Here is a 17,006-nt window from a genome sequence, read left to right as displayed (position 1 = left end):
CTCACATAATGCCATCTCGAGAACACAGATGCACAGAGGCACACATATACCTCTATAAAATAAATACATGTTAAGTATCCATTTTATATTGATATATTTTATAACTACATATATACTAACTTAGTATAGTATTGAACTACCTTAGTAACATATGGGTACGCATAACATATGTATATATCCATATACATATTATATCCATTTTATTGATATAAGGAAATTGAAAAGTACTGAGGGAGGATGTGAGGTACAAGAGCACAGTCTTTAGCACTAGACAGACTGAGATTTAAAACCCTATCTTGGACTGAAATTAGCAGAGTGACCCTGGAGAAGTTATTTACCCTGTCTGTACCTATAATTTGAGGATTATAATGCCCCTTTCCTCAGGTATGTAGGAAGACTAAATAAAATAATATTGTGATAATAACAGCTAAAATTTTGGGGAATCAGCATGTTAAAAAGCAGAGACATTACTTTGCCAACAAAGGTCAGTTTATTCAAGGCTATGGTTTTTCCAGTGGTCAAGTATGGATGTGATAGACTGTGAAGAAAGCTGATCGCTGAAGAATTGATGCTTTTGAACTGTGATGTTGGAGAAGACTCTTGAGAGTCCCTTGGACTGCAAGGAGATCCAACCAGTCCCTTCTAAGGGAGATCAGTCCTGGTGTTGTCTCTGATGCCATGAACTGACAAGATCAAAATTGTACAGAAGGGTTAAGACATGTAATTTGAGGTAACAGATAACAGAAGAAATGAAGGTAGAACCAAGGATTTGAAACTCTATGATTTAGGTGTTCATCTTAACTGATTTTTAATTTAGATACATTTGTTCCTAGGAGGTTAAGGTGAAGGCTGGTGGAGAAAGGACAAGGGAAAAACAAGATAAGACTTGGGCACAATAAGAGGATTTGGTTACGGGCTAGTGTTTCCAAACTGGGGCTAACCTGAAGGCATCTCAAAGTGTAATAGATATTGCTTTAAGAAATACTGTAGCCAGCAATCTGTTACTGACCATAATGGAAAAGAATAAGTGAGGCTCAGGTCTTTTCATGGGTTAAGGAGTATGTGAAGAGCTGACCCTGACCCAAGTGGATTGGCTTTGGGGAGGGGGGGCTAATTATGTCTCATTAAGAAAGGTTAAAGCTTGCTGGACCAAGTAGACACTAGAATCCTAAGGACAAAGTCCCTGACTGTGTGAGAGTTGAGGAAAGCAGCAACATCTTGAGCCAAACTGAAAGGGTCATCACAACATCCAAATTTAAAAGAAAAAGCCATTCCAATGTCCTACAAAATAGCCTATTCTGATACCTCAAAGGTAAGAGCATCTTCTTCCTTCTTTTTGACTAGCTACTGGGATGTCTTAATGGTGAGGTGAAACTTGGGAAGGGGCTAAGGCGGCCTCAAATTTTCTTTCATATTTTTATTCAGGATACCCAGAAAGGACTTTAACGTTTCTCTATGTCTACATAAATCCAAAGATTTTTTGCCACATAAGTCTGAATTTCTTATTTCCAAAGGGAAATAAGCTATGAAAATTAATACTGTTTTGCTCAAAGAGGCTGGTGGTCATTCTGTATATGAAAAATACAGACCCCACCACACTGGTAACTAATGTGACTAGATGGTTCTGGAAGTCTAGCCTGAAGAGCAACGAGAAAGGGGATCTTAAGGCATTGTGAACATGAAGGGAGGCATTAAGGATCTGTGAATATGAAGGGAAATCTTAAGGAATTGTGAGTAGGACAAAATATAAAAGAAATATGTGTACCCTTCTGGACAGAACAGAAAAAGATGTGTTGTACTGTAGACAGCCTGATATGCTTTTGACATGGAGGGCTACTGGGTTTTCCAGCCTGCCCCGCCTCTGCTGGGTTGCTATGGTTTCAGGCATTATGATTCCACAAACCCTGATGTCACACGCCAGGGTCAGAAGCAGCAGGGAAGAGCCTGGCTCCCTCAGTCTCATCCAACAGCTGACGGGGGTGGCAGCCAGCTGCACGTGCAAGAACTTGGCACTGCCCAGTTCCGTCCCAAGGGGCACATCTCCCTTCTAGGTGGCACATTTTCAGCCTAAGTCTACAATAACTTCATTAGCAAGGTAATGAGTTCATAAATTTATTTTTTACAGGTTTTTGTTTGTTTGTTTGTTTTTCTTAGGATTTAGACTTAGGTTATATCCAAATCATGAGGGACCTCTGTGCCTCCCCCTTCTTCTTGAAGGGAGAGTCCAAGATCTTAAGGGAATGAGATGGAGGGGATTAGGGAGAATGGCAAAGGGTTGAAAGGTAGTAGTATCCTGTGAAAGGCTAGCCATCAGAAGATAGTTATTAAAATGTTGAGACTGAGAGAGGCAGAGGGAAGGAGAGAGAGGGAGGGAGGGAGGATGGGAAAGGAGAAAGTAGGGAGGAGGGAGGAAGGAGAAGAGATGGAGGAAAGGAGAGACGGTGGAAGGGAGGAAGAGAAAGAGGAGGAAAGGAGGGAGACAGAAGTGTGGGAGGTGTCAAGGGGCTTGAAGGAAGTTGGCAGAGTTGATTCTCTCTTTCAACAGTAAAATTAAACTTTGTCCTGTGGGATCAGGGTCTGATCTTCCCTCAGACATTTGTCTCTTAGTTATACTTGTAGCTATTAGATTGAGTGGTCTCAATGTTCAGAAACTTGTTCCATATGTTGAAATCTTTATTCACTTTACTAGCATTGACCTTAGCCTTCTCCAGTGGCCCTGTGTGGTAAGTATTATAGCTGTTAACCTAAGACGTGCGTTAGACTGCTGCTGCTACTGCTAAGTAGCTTCAGTCGTGTCCGACTCTGTGCGACCTCATAGACGGCAGCCGACCAGGCTCCCCCATCCCTGGGATTCTCCAGGCAAGAACACTGGAGTGGGGTGCCATTTCCTTCTCCGGTGGGTTAGACTAGGTTTAGCTAAAATTCAGTTAAAGGGAATGAGGTGAACTTGACTCCCCTACAGTGTGTAGACCCCCTTTTCAATTTGTTTCCCAGGCTGTCATTTTTCCTGACTGGCATTTTCCCAGGTCAATATGATACTCCCTTGGTTTCTAATAGTTGGTGTGGGGAATCTAAATTAAAGTAGACCGTGGACTGAGCTAAAGGATAATGATCTTGATCTTCAGGTCCAAACATTTCAGAGTGTCCTTCCCCCATGGCTTACCCTATCACTTCCCAACCTAAACCTTATATGATACACAGATGGGTTTTAGAAAGCCCTCCAGGATTCTTAACCAATTCAGTTCCTTAAAATCATATATTAGACTTTCAGATTTACTTTATTTCTCTTTCCAGATGTCTGATGGTATTGACTGGTTACACAGCCCCAGGGGCATGAGCAAGGTTGCTCTTTACAGCCCAACAAGACAAGATCAGAACTGCAAAGTGGTAAGACACAAAAATGACTCCTACCAAGGAGTGGAAAGCATTGGTGCTTGGGGATAGATATTCTGGAGCCCAGGATAGGCTAATGGATAGTGACCTATCCAAGGATTCAAGCTCAGTAAGGTCTGTGGGGGATCAGTGTGGTCATGGATCACATAGTGACAATTTAAGGGTGGGGCCAGATGAGTGATGTAAAGGATCTGGGAGGGGGGCAGGCCGGGGAGGGAGGCTGAGGGGAGTGAGGGGTGGTGGTTACCTAGTTCCCAGCCTTTATTACCTCACACCTCTGAAGTCATAATGATGTCTCCTAGCTCCCAGTAAGTTGCCGCAAAGCTGGACTCCCTCAGGGGGTCAAAATACTTCACGCTATGTTTCCCAAATTAAGTGTGCTTTACATAGTACTTCATATTTTTTATCACGTTCAAGCGCCACTCATACTGTTATATAATATGTATTTCTACAATGTATTTTTAAATTTATTTTAATTGGAGGCGAATTAAATTACAATATTTAATCAGCCATGGGTATACATGTGTCCCCTATCCTGAACCCCCCTCTCACCTCCCTCCCCATTCCATCCCTCTGGGTCATCCCAGTGCAGTCACCCTGAGCACTTGTCTCATGCATCGAACCTGGACTGGCGATCTGTTTCATATATGATAATATGCATGTTTCATTGGTATTCTCTCAGATCATTCCACCCTCGCCCTCTCCCACAGAGTCCAATAGACTGTTCTATACATCAGTGTCTCTTTCACTGTACTACATATAGGGTTATCGTTACCATCTTTCTAAATCTTTTAAATATGTGTTAGTATACTGTATTGGTGTTTTTCTTTCTGGCTTACTTCACTCTGTATAATAGGCTCCAGTTTCACCCACTTCATTAGAACTGATTCAAATGTATTCTTTTTAATGGCTGAGTAATATTCCATTGTGTATATGGACCACAGCTTTCTTATCCATTCGTCTGCTGATGGACATCTAGGTTGCCTCCATGTCCTGGCTATTGTAAACAGTGCTGCGGTGAACACTGGGGTACACCTGTCTCTTTCAGTTCTGGTTTCCTCTGTGTGTATGCCCAGCAGTGGGATTACTGGGTCATATGGCAGTTCTGTTTCTAGTTTTTTGAGTAATCTCCACACCGTTCTCCATAGTGGCTGTACTCGTTTGCTTTCCCACCCTTTAACCGTGTTAAAGGGTTCCCTTTTCTCCACACTCTCTCCAGCATCTATTGTTTGTAGATCTTTGGATAGCAGCCATTCTGACTGGCATGAGATGGTACCTCATTGTGTTTTGATTTGCATTTCTCTGATAATGACTGATGTGGAGCATCTTTTCTTGTGTTTGTTAGCCATCTGTATGTCTTCCTTTGAGAAATGTCTATTTAGTTCTTTGGCCCATTTTTTGATTGGGTCATTTATTCTTCTGGAATTGAGCTGCAGGAGCTGCTTGTATATTTTTGAGATTAATTGTCAACTGCTTCGTTTGCTATTTTTTTCTCCCATTCTGAAGGCTGTCTTTCCACCTTGCTTAGAGTTTCTTTCATTGTGCAAAAGATTTTAAGTGTAATTAAGTCCCATTTGTTTATTTTTGCTTTTATTTCCATTACTCTGGGAGGTGGTTCATAGAGGATCCTGCTGTGATTTATGTCAGAGAGTGTTTTGCCTATGTTTTCCTCTATGAGTTTTCTAGTTTCTGGTCTTACATTTAGATCTTTAATCCATTTGAGTTCATTTTTGTGTATGGTGTTAGAAAGTGTTCTAGTTTCATTCTTTTTAACATTTTTTCAGTTTTATTTATTTATTTTTTACTTTACAATATTGTATTGGTTTTGCCATACATCAACATGAATCCACCATGGGTGTACATGTGTTCCCATCCTGTTGACCAGTTTTCCCAGCACCATTTGTTAAAGAGATTGTCTTTTCTCCATTGTATATTCTTGCCTCCTTTCTCAAAGATACGGTGTCCTTAGGTGTGTGGATTGATCTCTGCGCTTTCTATTTTGTTCCATTGATCTGTATTTCTGTCTTTGTGCCAGTACCATACTGTCTTGATGACTGTAGCTTTGTAGTATAGCCTGAAGTCAGGCAGGTTGATTCCTCCAGTTCCATTCTTCTTTCTCTAGACTGCTTTGGCTATTCGAGTTTTTTTTTTATTTCCATACACATTGTGAAATTATTTGTTCTAGTTCTGTGAAAAATACCGTTGGTAGCTTGATAGGGATTGCATTGAATCTATAGACTGCTTTGGAGCATATACTCATTTTCACTATATTGATTCTTCCAAACCATGAACATGGTATATTTCTCCATCTATTTCTGTCTTCTTTGATTTCTTTCATCAGTGTTTTATAGTTTTCTATATATATAGGTGTTTTGTTTCTTTAGGTAGATATATTCCTAAGTATTTTATTCTTTTCATTGCAATGGTGAATGGAATTGTTTCCTTAGTTTCTCTTTCTGTTTTCTCATTGTTAGTGTATAGGAATGCAAGGGATTTCTGTGTGTTAATTTTGTATCCTGCAACTTTACTATATTCATTGATTAGCTCTAGTAATTTTCTGGTAGAGTCTTTAGGGTTTTCTATATAGAGGATCATGTCACCTGCAAACAGTGAGAGTTTTACTTCTTTTCCAATCTGGATTCTTTTTATTTCTTTTTCTGCTCTGACTGCTATGGCCAAAACTTCCAAAACTATGTTGAATAGTAGTGATGAGAGTGGGCACCCTTGTCTTGTTCCTGACTTTAGGAGAAATGCTTTCAATTTTTCACCATTGAGGATAATGTTTGCTGTGGGTTTGTCATATATAGCTTTTATTATGTTGAGGTATGTTCCTTCTAGTCCTGCTTTTTGGAGAGATTTTATCATAAATGGATGTTGAATTTTGTCAAAGGCTTTCTCTGCATCTAATGAGACAATCATACGGTTTTTATCTTTCATTTTGTTAATGTGGTGTATTACATTGATTGATTTGTGGATATTGAAGAATCCTTGCATTCTTGGGATAAAGCTCACTTGGTCATGATGTATGATCTTTTTAATATGTTGTTGGATTCTGTTTGTTAGAATTTTGTTAAGGATTTTTGCATCTATGTTCATCAGTGATATTGGCCTGTAGTTTTCTTTTTTTGTGGCATCTTTGTCTGGTTTTGGTATTAGGGTGATGGTGGCCTTATAGAAAGAGTTTGGACGTTTACCTTCCTCTGCAATTTTCTGAAAGAGTTAGAGTAGGATAGGTGTTAGCTCTTCTCTAAATTTTTGGTAGAATTCAGCTGTGAAGCTGCCTGGTCCTGGGCTTTTGTTTGCTGGAAGATTTCTGTTTACAGTTTCAATTTCCGTGCTTGTGATGGGTCTGTTAAGATTTTCTCTTTCTTCCTTGTTCAGTTTCAGAAAGTTATACTTTTCTAAGAATTTGACCATTTCTTCCAAGTTGTCCATTTTATTGGCATACGGTTGCTGATAGTAGTCTCTTACGATCCTTTGTATTTCTATGTTGTCTGTTGTGATTTCTCCCTTTTCATTTCTAATTTTGTTGATTTGATTCTTCTCCCTTTGTTTTTTGATGAGTCTGGCTAATGGTTTGTCTATTTTATTGATCTTCTTGAAGAACCAGCTTTTAGATTTGTTGATTTTTGCTATGGTCTCCTCTGTTTCTTTTGCATTTATTTCTGCCCTAATTTTTAAGATTTCTATCCTTCTACTAACCCTAGGGTTCTTCATTTCTTCATTTTCTAGTTGCATTAGGTGTAGAGTCAGGTTGTTTATTCGACTTTTTTCTTGTTTCTTGAGGTAAGCCTGTGTCGCTATGAACCTTCCCCCTAGCACTGCTTTTACAGTGTCCCATAGGTTTGGGGTTGTTGTGTTTTCATTTTCATTCGTTTCTATGCATAGTTTGATTTTTTCTGTGATTTGTTGGTTATTCCAAAGCGTGTTCTTTAACCTCCATATGTTGGAATTTTTAATAGTTTTTCTCCTGTAATTGACATCTAATCTTACTGCATTGTGGTCAGAGAAGATGCTTGGAATGATTTCAATTCTTTTTAATTTACCAAGGCTAGATTTATGGCCCAGGATGTGATCTATCCTGGAAAAGGTTCTGTGTGCACTTGAGAAAATGGTGAAACTCATTGTTTTGGGGTGAAATGTCCTATAGATATCAGTTAGGTCTAACTGGTCCATTGTATCATTTAAAGCTTGTGTTCCTTATTAATTTTCTGTTTAGTTGATCTATCCATAGGTGTGAGTGGTGTATTAATGTCTCCCACTATTATTGTGTTGTTAATTTCCCCTTTCATACTTGTTAGCATTTGCTTTACATATTGTGGTGCTCCTATGTTGGGTGCATATATATTTATAATTGTTATAGCTTCTTCTTGGATTGATCCTTTGATTATTATGTAGTGTTCTTCTTTGTCCCTTTTCACAGCCTTTGTTTTAAAGTCTATGATATGAGTATCGCTACTCCTGCTTTTTTTTATTGTCCGTTTGCATGAAATATCTTTTTCCAGCCCTTCACTTTTAGTCTGTATGTGTCCCTTGCTTTGAGGTGCGTCTCTTGTAGACAACATATATAGGGGTCTTGTTTTTGTATCCATTCAGCCAGTATTTGTCTTTTGATTGGGGCATTCAACCCATTTACATTTAAGGTAATTATTGATAAGTATGATCCCATTGCCATTGACTTTGTTGTTTTGGGTTCAAATTTATACATCCTTTCTGTGTTTCCTGTCTAAAGAATATCCTTTAGCATTTGTTGAAGAGCTGGTTTGGTGATGCTGAATTCTCTCAGCTTTTGCTTGTCTGTAAAGCTTTTGATTTCTTCTTCATATTTGAATGAGATCCTTGCTAGGTACAGTAATCTGGGGTGTAAGTTTTTCTCTTTCATCACTTTAAGTATGTCCTGCCATTCCCTTCTGGCCTGAAGTGTTTCTATTGAAAGATCAGCTGTTATCCTTATGGGACTCCCTTTGTGTGTTATTTGTTGTTTTTCCCTTGCTGCTTTTAATATTTGTTCTTTGTGATTGATCTTTGTTAATTTGATTAATATGTGTCTTGGGGTGTTTCTCCTTGGGTTTATCCTATTTGGGACTCTCTGGGTTTCTTGGACTTGGGTGACTATTTCCTTCCCCATTTTAGGGAAGTTTTCAACTATTATCTCCTCAAGTATTTCCTCTTGGCCTTTCTTTTTGTCTTCTTCTGGGAATCCTATGATTCAAATGTTGGGGCATTTAACGTTGTCCCAGAGGTCCCGGAGGTTGCCCTCATTTCTTTTCATTCTTTTTTCTTTTTTCCTCTCTGCTTCATTTATTTCTACCATTCTATCTTCTACCTCACTTATCCTGTCTTCTGCCTTTGTTATTCTACTGTTGGTTCCCTCCAGAATGTTTTTTATCTCATTTATTGCATTCTTCATTATTGATTGACTCTTTTTTATTTCTTCTAGGTCCTTGTTAAACCTTTCTTGCATCTTCTCCATCCTTGTCTCCAGGCTATTTATTTGTAACTCCATTTTGTTTTCAAGATTTTGGATCATTTTTAGTATCATTATTCTGCATTCTTTTTCCATTAGACTCCATATCTCCTCCTCTTTTGTTTGGTTTGGTGGGCATTTACCATGTTCCTTTACCTGCTGAGTATTTCTCTGCCTTTTCATCTTGTTTAGATTTCTGCATTTGGGGGTGGCCTTTCTGTATCCTGGCAGTTTGTGGTTTCTCTTTATTGTTGAGGTTCCTCCCTGTGGGTGGGGTTGGACCAGTGGCTTGTCAAGGTTTCCTCATTAGGGAAGCTTGCCTAGGTGTTCTGGTGGGTGGAGCTGGATTTCTTCTCTCTGGAGTGCAACAAGGTGTCCAGTAGTGAGTTTTGAGATGTCAGTGGGTTTGGTGTGACTTTGGGCAGCCTGTATACCGAAGCTCAGGGCTACGTTCCTGCATTGCCGGAGAATTTGCGTGGCATGTCTTGCTCTGGAACTTGTTGGCTCTTGGGTGATTCTTGGTTTCAGTGTAGGTATGGAGGCTTTTGGATGATCTCTTATCCATTAATGTTCCCTGGAGTCAGGAGTTCTCTGGTGTTCTCAGGTTTTGGATTTAAGCCTCCTGCCTCTGGTTTTCAGTCTTGTTCTTACAGTAGCCTCAAGACTTCTCCATCCATACAGCACCAATGATAACACATCTAGGTTAATGGTGAAAAGATTCTCCACAGTGAGGGACACCCATAGAGGTTCACAGAGTTACGTGGAGAAGAGAAGAGGGAGGAGGCAGATAGAGGTGACCAGGAGGAGAAGAGGGAATCAAAGGGGGAGAGAGCAATCTAGCCAGTAATTAATTCCCTACGTGCTCTTCACAATCCAGAACCCTCTGAGAGGTTCATGGAGTTACACAGAGAAGAGAAGAGGGAGGAAGGAGATAGAGGTGACCAGGAGGAGAAAAGGGGGAATCAAAAGGAGAGAGACAGATCTAGGCCGTAATCAGTGCCCTAAGTGTTCTCCACAGCCTGGAACACCCACAGAGAGTCACAGGTTTGGGTAGAGAAGAGAAGGAGGAGAGAGCAGATAGAAGTGACCTGGGGGAGAAAAAGAAGAGTCAAAAGGGGGAGAGGGCAATCAAGTCAGTAATCACACTCCTAAGTAAAACTGGATACTCAAGATTGGATTCTTAAGGGTTCAAATTTGATAACAAATACCACAAAGCAAAGATTAAAAATCTAAAGTAGAGGTTACACTCTCAAAAATACAATATTAAAAAAAAAAGAGAATATCACAAAAATTATAAAGAATATATATGAAGTTTGCCTTAAAAATAGGGTCTTTTTTTCCTTTGGCAAGGTAATAGTAGGTTATAAAAATGAAAATTAAAGGAGTAATAGAGGACTCCTAAATTGTTTTTAATTACAAAAATGATAATAGTAAAAATATATCTAGAAATTTCTCTGGAGCTGTTGTGGGCAGTGTGGGGTCAGTTCAGTTTCAGATAGTTCCTTTTTCCAGCTTAAACTTCTCAAGATCTGTAGGCCCCTTCCAATGTAGTCGGTGTTAACTACAGGGTTTTAGTCGGTTGCACCTTCCAAGGCGATTCCCTCTGTTTATTTTGGCTTCTTCTGTTTGTAGGTCTCTTCAGTGTCTAATTTCCGCCCTGACACAAGGGGGCGAAGGTGGTCACTTATTTAGTCTCACTTGTTCAGTTGTGCTGTGGGGAGGGAGGAACACTGCAAACAAATCTCACTGGCATGTGTGGGGAGTGCTCACAGTGTCTCGGTCACACTGGGCTTGCGCCCGCTCACAGCGTGTGTGCTTTTCCAGTCTACACTGCTCAGGCTTCAGGTTGCTCTGCTGTGAACTGTCTGAGGCAGGCCCTGGGTTGCATGCACTTCCCAGGTCTAAGTCGCTCAGGTTCAGGTTCTCGGGTCCTCCGCAAAGGCACAGTCTTGGTTGGGCCTGCGTTTTTTTCCCTTCCCAAGTCCGAGTAGCTCAGGTGACTAGGTGCTTGGCGAGCACACTCTCCCCAGGTGCGGTGTGTCTTATCGCCTCCCTGGTCCCAGCCACTGGATTTCCTGGGTGGCAGCTGGTGCACCCTCTCAGGTGTGCTGTTGTCTCTTCTGGGGAGCTGATCTCTGGCTGCAACCCTCCCAGCAGATGGTAACTGTCCAGAATCCCAGGAAGTCTTGGGTGGCTGTTGGAAGCCTGCTTGCAGTTTGGTAGAGGATGCCTCGGCCCCTTTCCGGCTCTGGCTGCAGCCCACCTGTCTCCCTGCCTCTGGTGGGGGATGGGCCGGTTCACAGCCCTCCTCTGGTATTCACTCAGTCCTTTGTTCTCTTTTCCAAGACAATGGGCTGCCTTTCTGGGTGCCTGTTTTCTGGAATTTGCTCAGCGTTCAAATGGTCTTTCGATGAATCTGTTGGGGAGAAAGTGGTCTCCCCGTCCTACTCCTCCACCATCTTAGGACCAACTCCTCTACAATGTTTTAAAAATTGACTTACATTTAAAACTTACCTTCACTCTAAACACTGTTTTCCAGAATATGATAGATTTGATATTCTAATATGTATTTTCCTAATGAATAGCAATTAAAAAGTACCTATTAAACACAAAAATGTTTATCCATGGGCCACCTAAAATCTATGTTATCAATAGTAAAAACACCACATTTTGGCAACAGTAGAAAGTGCTCCGAACTGGGAGCCAGTTATAATACAAGTTCTACCTTTGAGTTTATGTCAGTTGGGCAAATCATCTCTCTTTTTGGTTTTCTCAGTCAATGTGGGTACTGTATTTTGAACTCTCTCTCTTTCACAAGTAAGTATTCTCACTTAGGAAATGTAGTAACATTAAGATTCTGTCTGCCTAATAAAAATCAATTGTCTGTTGTTTATTGCATATCTTACTATATCCAGGCACTCTCCTAAAAGCTTTACACACACTATCTCAATCAATTCTCACAAGAACTGATAAGGGAGGTGCTGCTATCATCTTCCAGGGAAATTAAGGCCTTTTCTCTGGAACTTTTCTAAATTAACCCTCCTAATTTGATGCAGATATGCTTTGTCGATGTGTCTACCCTGAGCATGGAAGATAAAGATTCTGAGGTGGGTACCCTCTGCTCCCCTCAGAGTTGGAATGGGCAGGAAGCTGCCGAGAAGGGTTATCAGTGACAGCATGAGAAAGGGAAAGGTTGTGGCAGAGGGTGGAAAGGTGGGGGTGACTGAGGTGGGAAGCCATCATTCTTGCTTTGAAGTAGCAGCCTAGGGGGCAGATTGAAAAAAATCTCAAAAAAGCAACTTTTCACAAGAATCTTATCTCAATTCCATAGGATGCTGCTGGCTCTAGTTCCCAATGTGACTTAAACCTGGAGAATCTAGAAGAAAAAGCAATTACTGTGATCAAGGATACTGAGAAGCAAGACCAGTCTAAGGTATAGACAGCCTCTGAGTGTAGCCTTTCTCATTCCCAGAGCTCAGTGCTGAATCTGAGGGCTCTGGTTCAGAGATAGTAAGAGAACTATTGTCAAATAGCCCCCAAATTTTAATACTATGGCATTCTAGAGGACACATGCCTAAGTTCAGAGTCACGGTAAGTTCATGCCCACAGTAAGTTCACAGTATCTCACAATGACACTAATCACAGAGGCTCAGAATGCCCTTTCTTGATTTCAAGTAGCTCCTGCAAACAGAATCTTGCTGTGCTTTTCTTAACAAAGATACAGGCTCATAAGCAAGATCATTTGCAATGTTCTTTACTGGTCTGTAATGGACTTGTGTGTCCCACATTGCCCAGTGTCCAAAACAATAGAGAAGATAGGGAAAAGAGAGAACCCACAACAATCGAACACTGTGGTTGCCTGGTCTCCACCCTGTTGTCTGAGAGATTCCCTAGGCTAGTGGGTACCATAAAAGTTTGAATCAATTACATCTGCACACCACTATCACATGTGGAATTCTTTTGTTTTTGTATAAATATTCCAAATTATACCTGGTAGCTGGTTTGGGGTAGGCATTAGCGCACATGATAATTCTCACAATCCTAGAAGCCTGGAGTAGCTGATAATTGGAGCAAGATATTTGGTTTCAGTACAAAAGAGTTGTATATTCCTTGTTCTGTGTTCCTAGGCTCTTATTATGATCAGAAACATCATTTCTGACCCCAGATGCCTTTGAAGCATTTTTTTTTTTTACATGTATTATGATGAAAGGGGACTCTAAGGAAGGGAAAACCAGTTATAAAATATCCTCCAAAGGGTTTTGGGTTCAGTTAGGGGTGGCCAACTTCACTTTGGGGTCTTCATAGAAGGATCCACCTGGTGTTTGTTTTTAAAAGAGGAGCCCATATTTACAAAACACAATGTAGGTCTCCTTGATTGTAACTTAAGCTACATGTGGCAGTGACAAGCATATTAAGAGACACACTGATATACACGCATATTTTTACATTCACATATATGTACTGAATATTCATACTACCATGCCCATGCTAGCCTATACAGATGACATAATACAAGGGGTATGATGTCAGCACATTATGACACATGCTTACACACAGTGACATCACACATGTGTACTGACACACATATGCACACACATACACACAGGCACATTTTCACACACAATATCGACTGACACATTCACACTCATGACTTGATATATTAATGCGCATACACACATACAACAGAGACACTGACACATTTTTGACATATATTGTGATGAGTTCACATACGCAAATGAAATTGACAAATATAGTGATAACACTTATATGTAGTTAAATGTACAAATGTATATACCCGAAGCTTTTGTCACTGCCACTTGTGCTTGAATGTGTACTAATGGATATAATTGTGTGTTATGTGTCCATGAAAATTTAAAGGCCAAATCCTTAATCTGTGCAACTTCAGAGATATATTTTCTAAATAGGGGAAAGAAGTACCTATCCAAACTCTTATGGATGGGTGTCGTTCTTTTTTTAGACGAAGGGGTCAGTGTGCCTTTTCAAACAAGCTCCTACTGATCCTTTAAGTGGAGTCAACAGTCTTCTTAATGAGCTTCAAAAGTACGCCCTGGGTTTCCAACACGCACTGAGCCCCTCAGCCTCCAGTTGTGAACATAAATTACGAGAGACAGAGGGAAGCTGTCAAAAATTGCCTTCTGGGAACTGCTACAGCGTCTATGTCGATCACCTGAACATGGATTATGTGAACAACGAACCTCAGAGACGACATCTGGTAACGACAGCAGCCACAAACACCACCAATAACCAGAATCGTCCTTCTCCTCCAGGCAAATCTGCTAGTAATCAGAGGGCAGTTATCTCCCCTGATGGAGAATGTTCTATGGATGATCTCTCCTTCTATGTCAATCAATTATCTTCTCTGGTAATCCAGATGGCCTGTAAGAAAATCAAGGATAAATCAGAAGGTGGGAGCAAATGTCTTCATCATTTGATCTATCCACCCAATGGGGACAAAGGGAAAAACAGCCCTCACAATGCTGTGAGCAAGATTGCCTCTGAAATGGCCCATGATGCTGTAGAAGTGACCTCTGCAGAAATGCGGGGCACTGGGGAGGAGTGTAGGGATGGTGGTCGAAAAACCTTTCTGTATAATGAATTATCAAACAAGAACAAAGGTGGAGACAAACAGATGTGCCAAAAAGACAGCAATGAATTTGTGGATTCCATCAGCAAAAGACTCGTGGTTTATGCCAATCAAATGGCATCTGATATGATGGTTTCTGTTATTAGGAAAACCTTGAAAGTTCATAGCTCTGGGAAACCAATTCCAGCTTGTGTGGTCCTGAAGAGGGTGCTACTGAATCATACTAAAGAAATTGTGTCAGATTTGATCGACTCCTGTATGAAGAACCTACATAACATCACTGGGGTCCTGATGACCGACTCAGACTTTGTCTCAGCTGTCAAGAGGAATCTGTTCCAACATGGGAAACAAAACGCTGCTGATATCATGCAGGCTATGCTGAAACATTTGGTCAGTGCTTTTCGTGGTGAGAAAAAGGAAACTAAGTCTGAGTACTTGTTATTTATATCCTTGAAAGCCAGGTCCCATGATGCCAAATGCAAGAACCAAAGTCTTGAATTTTCAGCTATGAAGGCTGAGATGAAGGGAAAGGACAAGTGTAAGGGCAAACAAGAGGAATGCGAGTCTTTGACCAGTGCTGATAAAGTCAGTGAACATATCCTCAAGGAGAGCCTGATTACGTGGACCCAAAACCAGTGTGATCAAGGCAAGATGCCTAGCAAAACCTGTCCCCATAAGGAGGAAAAGAGAGAGATCAGCCCTTCCACAGATTCACTGGCAAAGGACTTGATTGTCTCTGCCCTTATGCTGATCCAGTACCATCTGACCCAGCAGGCCAAGGGCAAAGAGCAATGTGAAGATGACTGTCCACCTGGTACCATGAGCTATATGACCCAGAGTGCCCAATATGAAAAGTGCGGAGGTAGCCAAAGTGCCAAGGCGCTTTCAACAAAACATCCTGAAACTCGTGGAGCACCTGGACCGCCCGCCTCTCGGAAGGACAATCAACATCTGGATTCCCAGAAGCTGGATATATCACACATGGTTTTATCATTTATTCAAAAACTGCTTAATGAGAGCTCCTTCAGGTGTGAAGATCTATGTGAAGGTGAGAACAAACATTCCGAGATCAGGACAAACAAATCAACCTCCGTGTTCAAGAAGATGGACAGAGAGGAAGAACAAGGCCAGGACAATCGAGAAGTTGACTTTATCAGTGGAATGAAGCAAGTGAGCCAACAAATTACAAATAAAATTTTAGAATCTGTGATGAAGCTGTGCCTTCTCATGGCGAAGCATGGCAACAACGAGGCAGCCCTCACTGATTTGGAAGAGCAAGCATCCTCATCCAACAACTCTAATTTTTCCCAGGCCATTGGCCCCAGATATAGTCACGAAGCTGGGATGTGTCAGAGCTGCCAAGACTGTCACAGATATAAAGTCTTAGTAAATAATCTGTGCTCAACAAGCAGCTTTCAAAAGCAGCTCCAGGCTGTCCTGCAGTGGATTGTAGCCTCACAACTTAACCTACCCATGCTCTCCTTCATGGGAGACAACGATGGACAACTGGAGAAGGTAAGCGATAGCGACAGAACAAGGAACAAGAAGAAAGGGGGCTGGAATGGGTAGGGACAGGGAGGTAGTATTGTACTCAGAGCAGTCCATTCTCTCTTCAGTCTCTCTTTTCAGCCTTTAATCCAAGAATCATAGGCAGAAAGGTAGGTGGGGTGTAGGTGACCTTCTCCCTCTGGGTCCTGGCTCTGAAAACATCACATGATTCAAGCTATCTCTGCTCTCTCGCAGCTTCCTGAAGTTTCAGCTAAGGCAGCAGAGAAGGGGTACAGTGTAGGAGATCTTCTTCAAGAGGTCATGAAGTTTGCCAAGGAACGGCAACTGGATGAAGCCATGGGAAACATGGCAAGAAACCAACTTCTAGACTGGCTGCTCGCTAACCTGTGAGCCAACAGCTCCTTTGCCTCCTCTCCCTCTCCGTTTACTCCCTGTCCCTAGCAGCATTCCATCCCAGCTGAAACACCCCCTACCATCAAGCCAGTGAACTACACTCTACTTGATTGTCTTTCCCAGCAGTTGGACTGCGCAAATGTAGGGTGTCCCAACAAGCTGGGCAAGAAAGTGAATAAAAAAAAAAAAAAAAGTAAGTGGTGCCAGTGTTTTCTTGGTCAGATATATCTAAGGCTATTAAGTCCAGTTTCAAGGAATGGTGATACAGTGTTGGACTTGTGTCCATATCTCACCCTGGTTTATTTTCTAAGCAACCAAGACACAGGGGTATAACCCATGTCCAAGTTCCTAAGTCATTTGGCTTATCCAAATCTCAGTCCACAAGTTATTTAGAGGTTTGCCACCGTGGCCTCCCTGTTTTTCCAGAATTATGCACATAACTTGATAATCCCCCTTATAATCCCAAGAATGCAGATTTCTTGGTCACTTTTAAGAGTTTGAAGATGGGAACCTAGATGAAAAACAAACTTCAGAAAGTATATTACTCATGCACACACATACACTCCCAGGGTCCACTACACATGGCTAAACACCACCCAGAACTACATCAGGATCCAATCCTTCCCCACACACAAAGCT

At 41.3% G+C, this 17,006-nt stretch overlaps 1 protein-coding gene across 1 annotated transcript; it reads left to right on the top strand.

Annotated features, from left to right (window-relative positions):
- Positions 1 to 1,022: 1,022 nt before the first annotated feature.
- On the top strand, positions 1,023 to 16,564 carry LOC129555058 (A-kinase anchor protein 4-like). Its single transcript, XM_055424241.2, has 6 exons — positions 1,023 to 1,312; positions 3,295 to 3,387; positions 11,917 to 11,967; positions 12,192 to 12,293; positions 13,839 to 15,980; positions 16,209 to 16,564. The coding sequence occupies exons 1-6, from the start codon at positions 1,277 to 1,279 to the stop codon at positions 16,362 to 16,364; spliced, it is 2,580 nt and encodes an 859-aa protein (XP_055280216.2). The 5' UTR covers positions 1,023 to 1,276; the 3' UTR covers positions 16,365 to 16,564.
- Positions 16,565 to 17,006: the final 442 nt, after the last annotated feature.

This window comes from Moschus berezovskii, chromosome 16 (assembly GCF_049115385.1).
Source record: "Moschus berezovskii isolate FMDL1 chromosome 16, NW_MosBer_1.0, whole genome shotgun sequence".
NCBI lineage: Eukaryota > Metazoa > Chordata > Mammalia > Artiodactyla > Moschidae > Moschus > Moschus berezovskii.
This window is presented reverse-complemented; position numbering and strand designations above follow the sequence as displayed.

What these genes read in the sequence shown, in the direction of transcription:
- LOC129555058 (XM_055424241.2), top strand. Translation starts at nt 1,277, where the DNA reads ATGTCCTACAAAATAGCCTATTCTGATACCTCAAAG. An exon ending in CCTATTCTGATACCTCAAAG is followed by an intron (nt 1,313 to 3,294) that starts GTAAGAGCATCT and finishes TTCTCTTTCCAG; the next exon opens with ATGTCTGATGGTATTGACTG. An exon ending in AGAAGCAAGACCAGTCTAAG is followed by an intron (nt 12,294 to 13,838) that starts GTATAGACAGCC and finishes TTCTTTTTTTAG; the next exon opens with ACGAAGGGGTCAGTGTGCCT.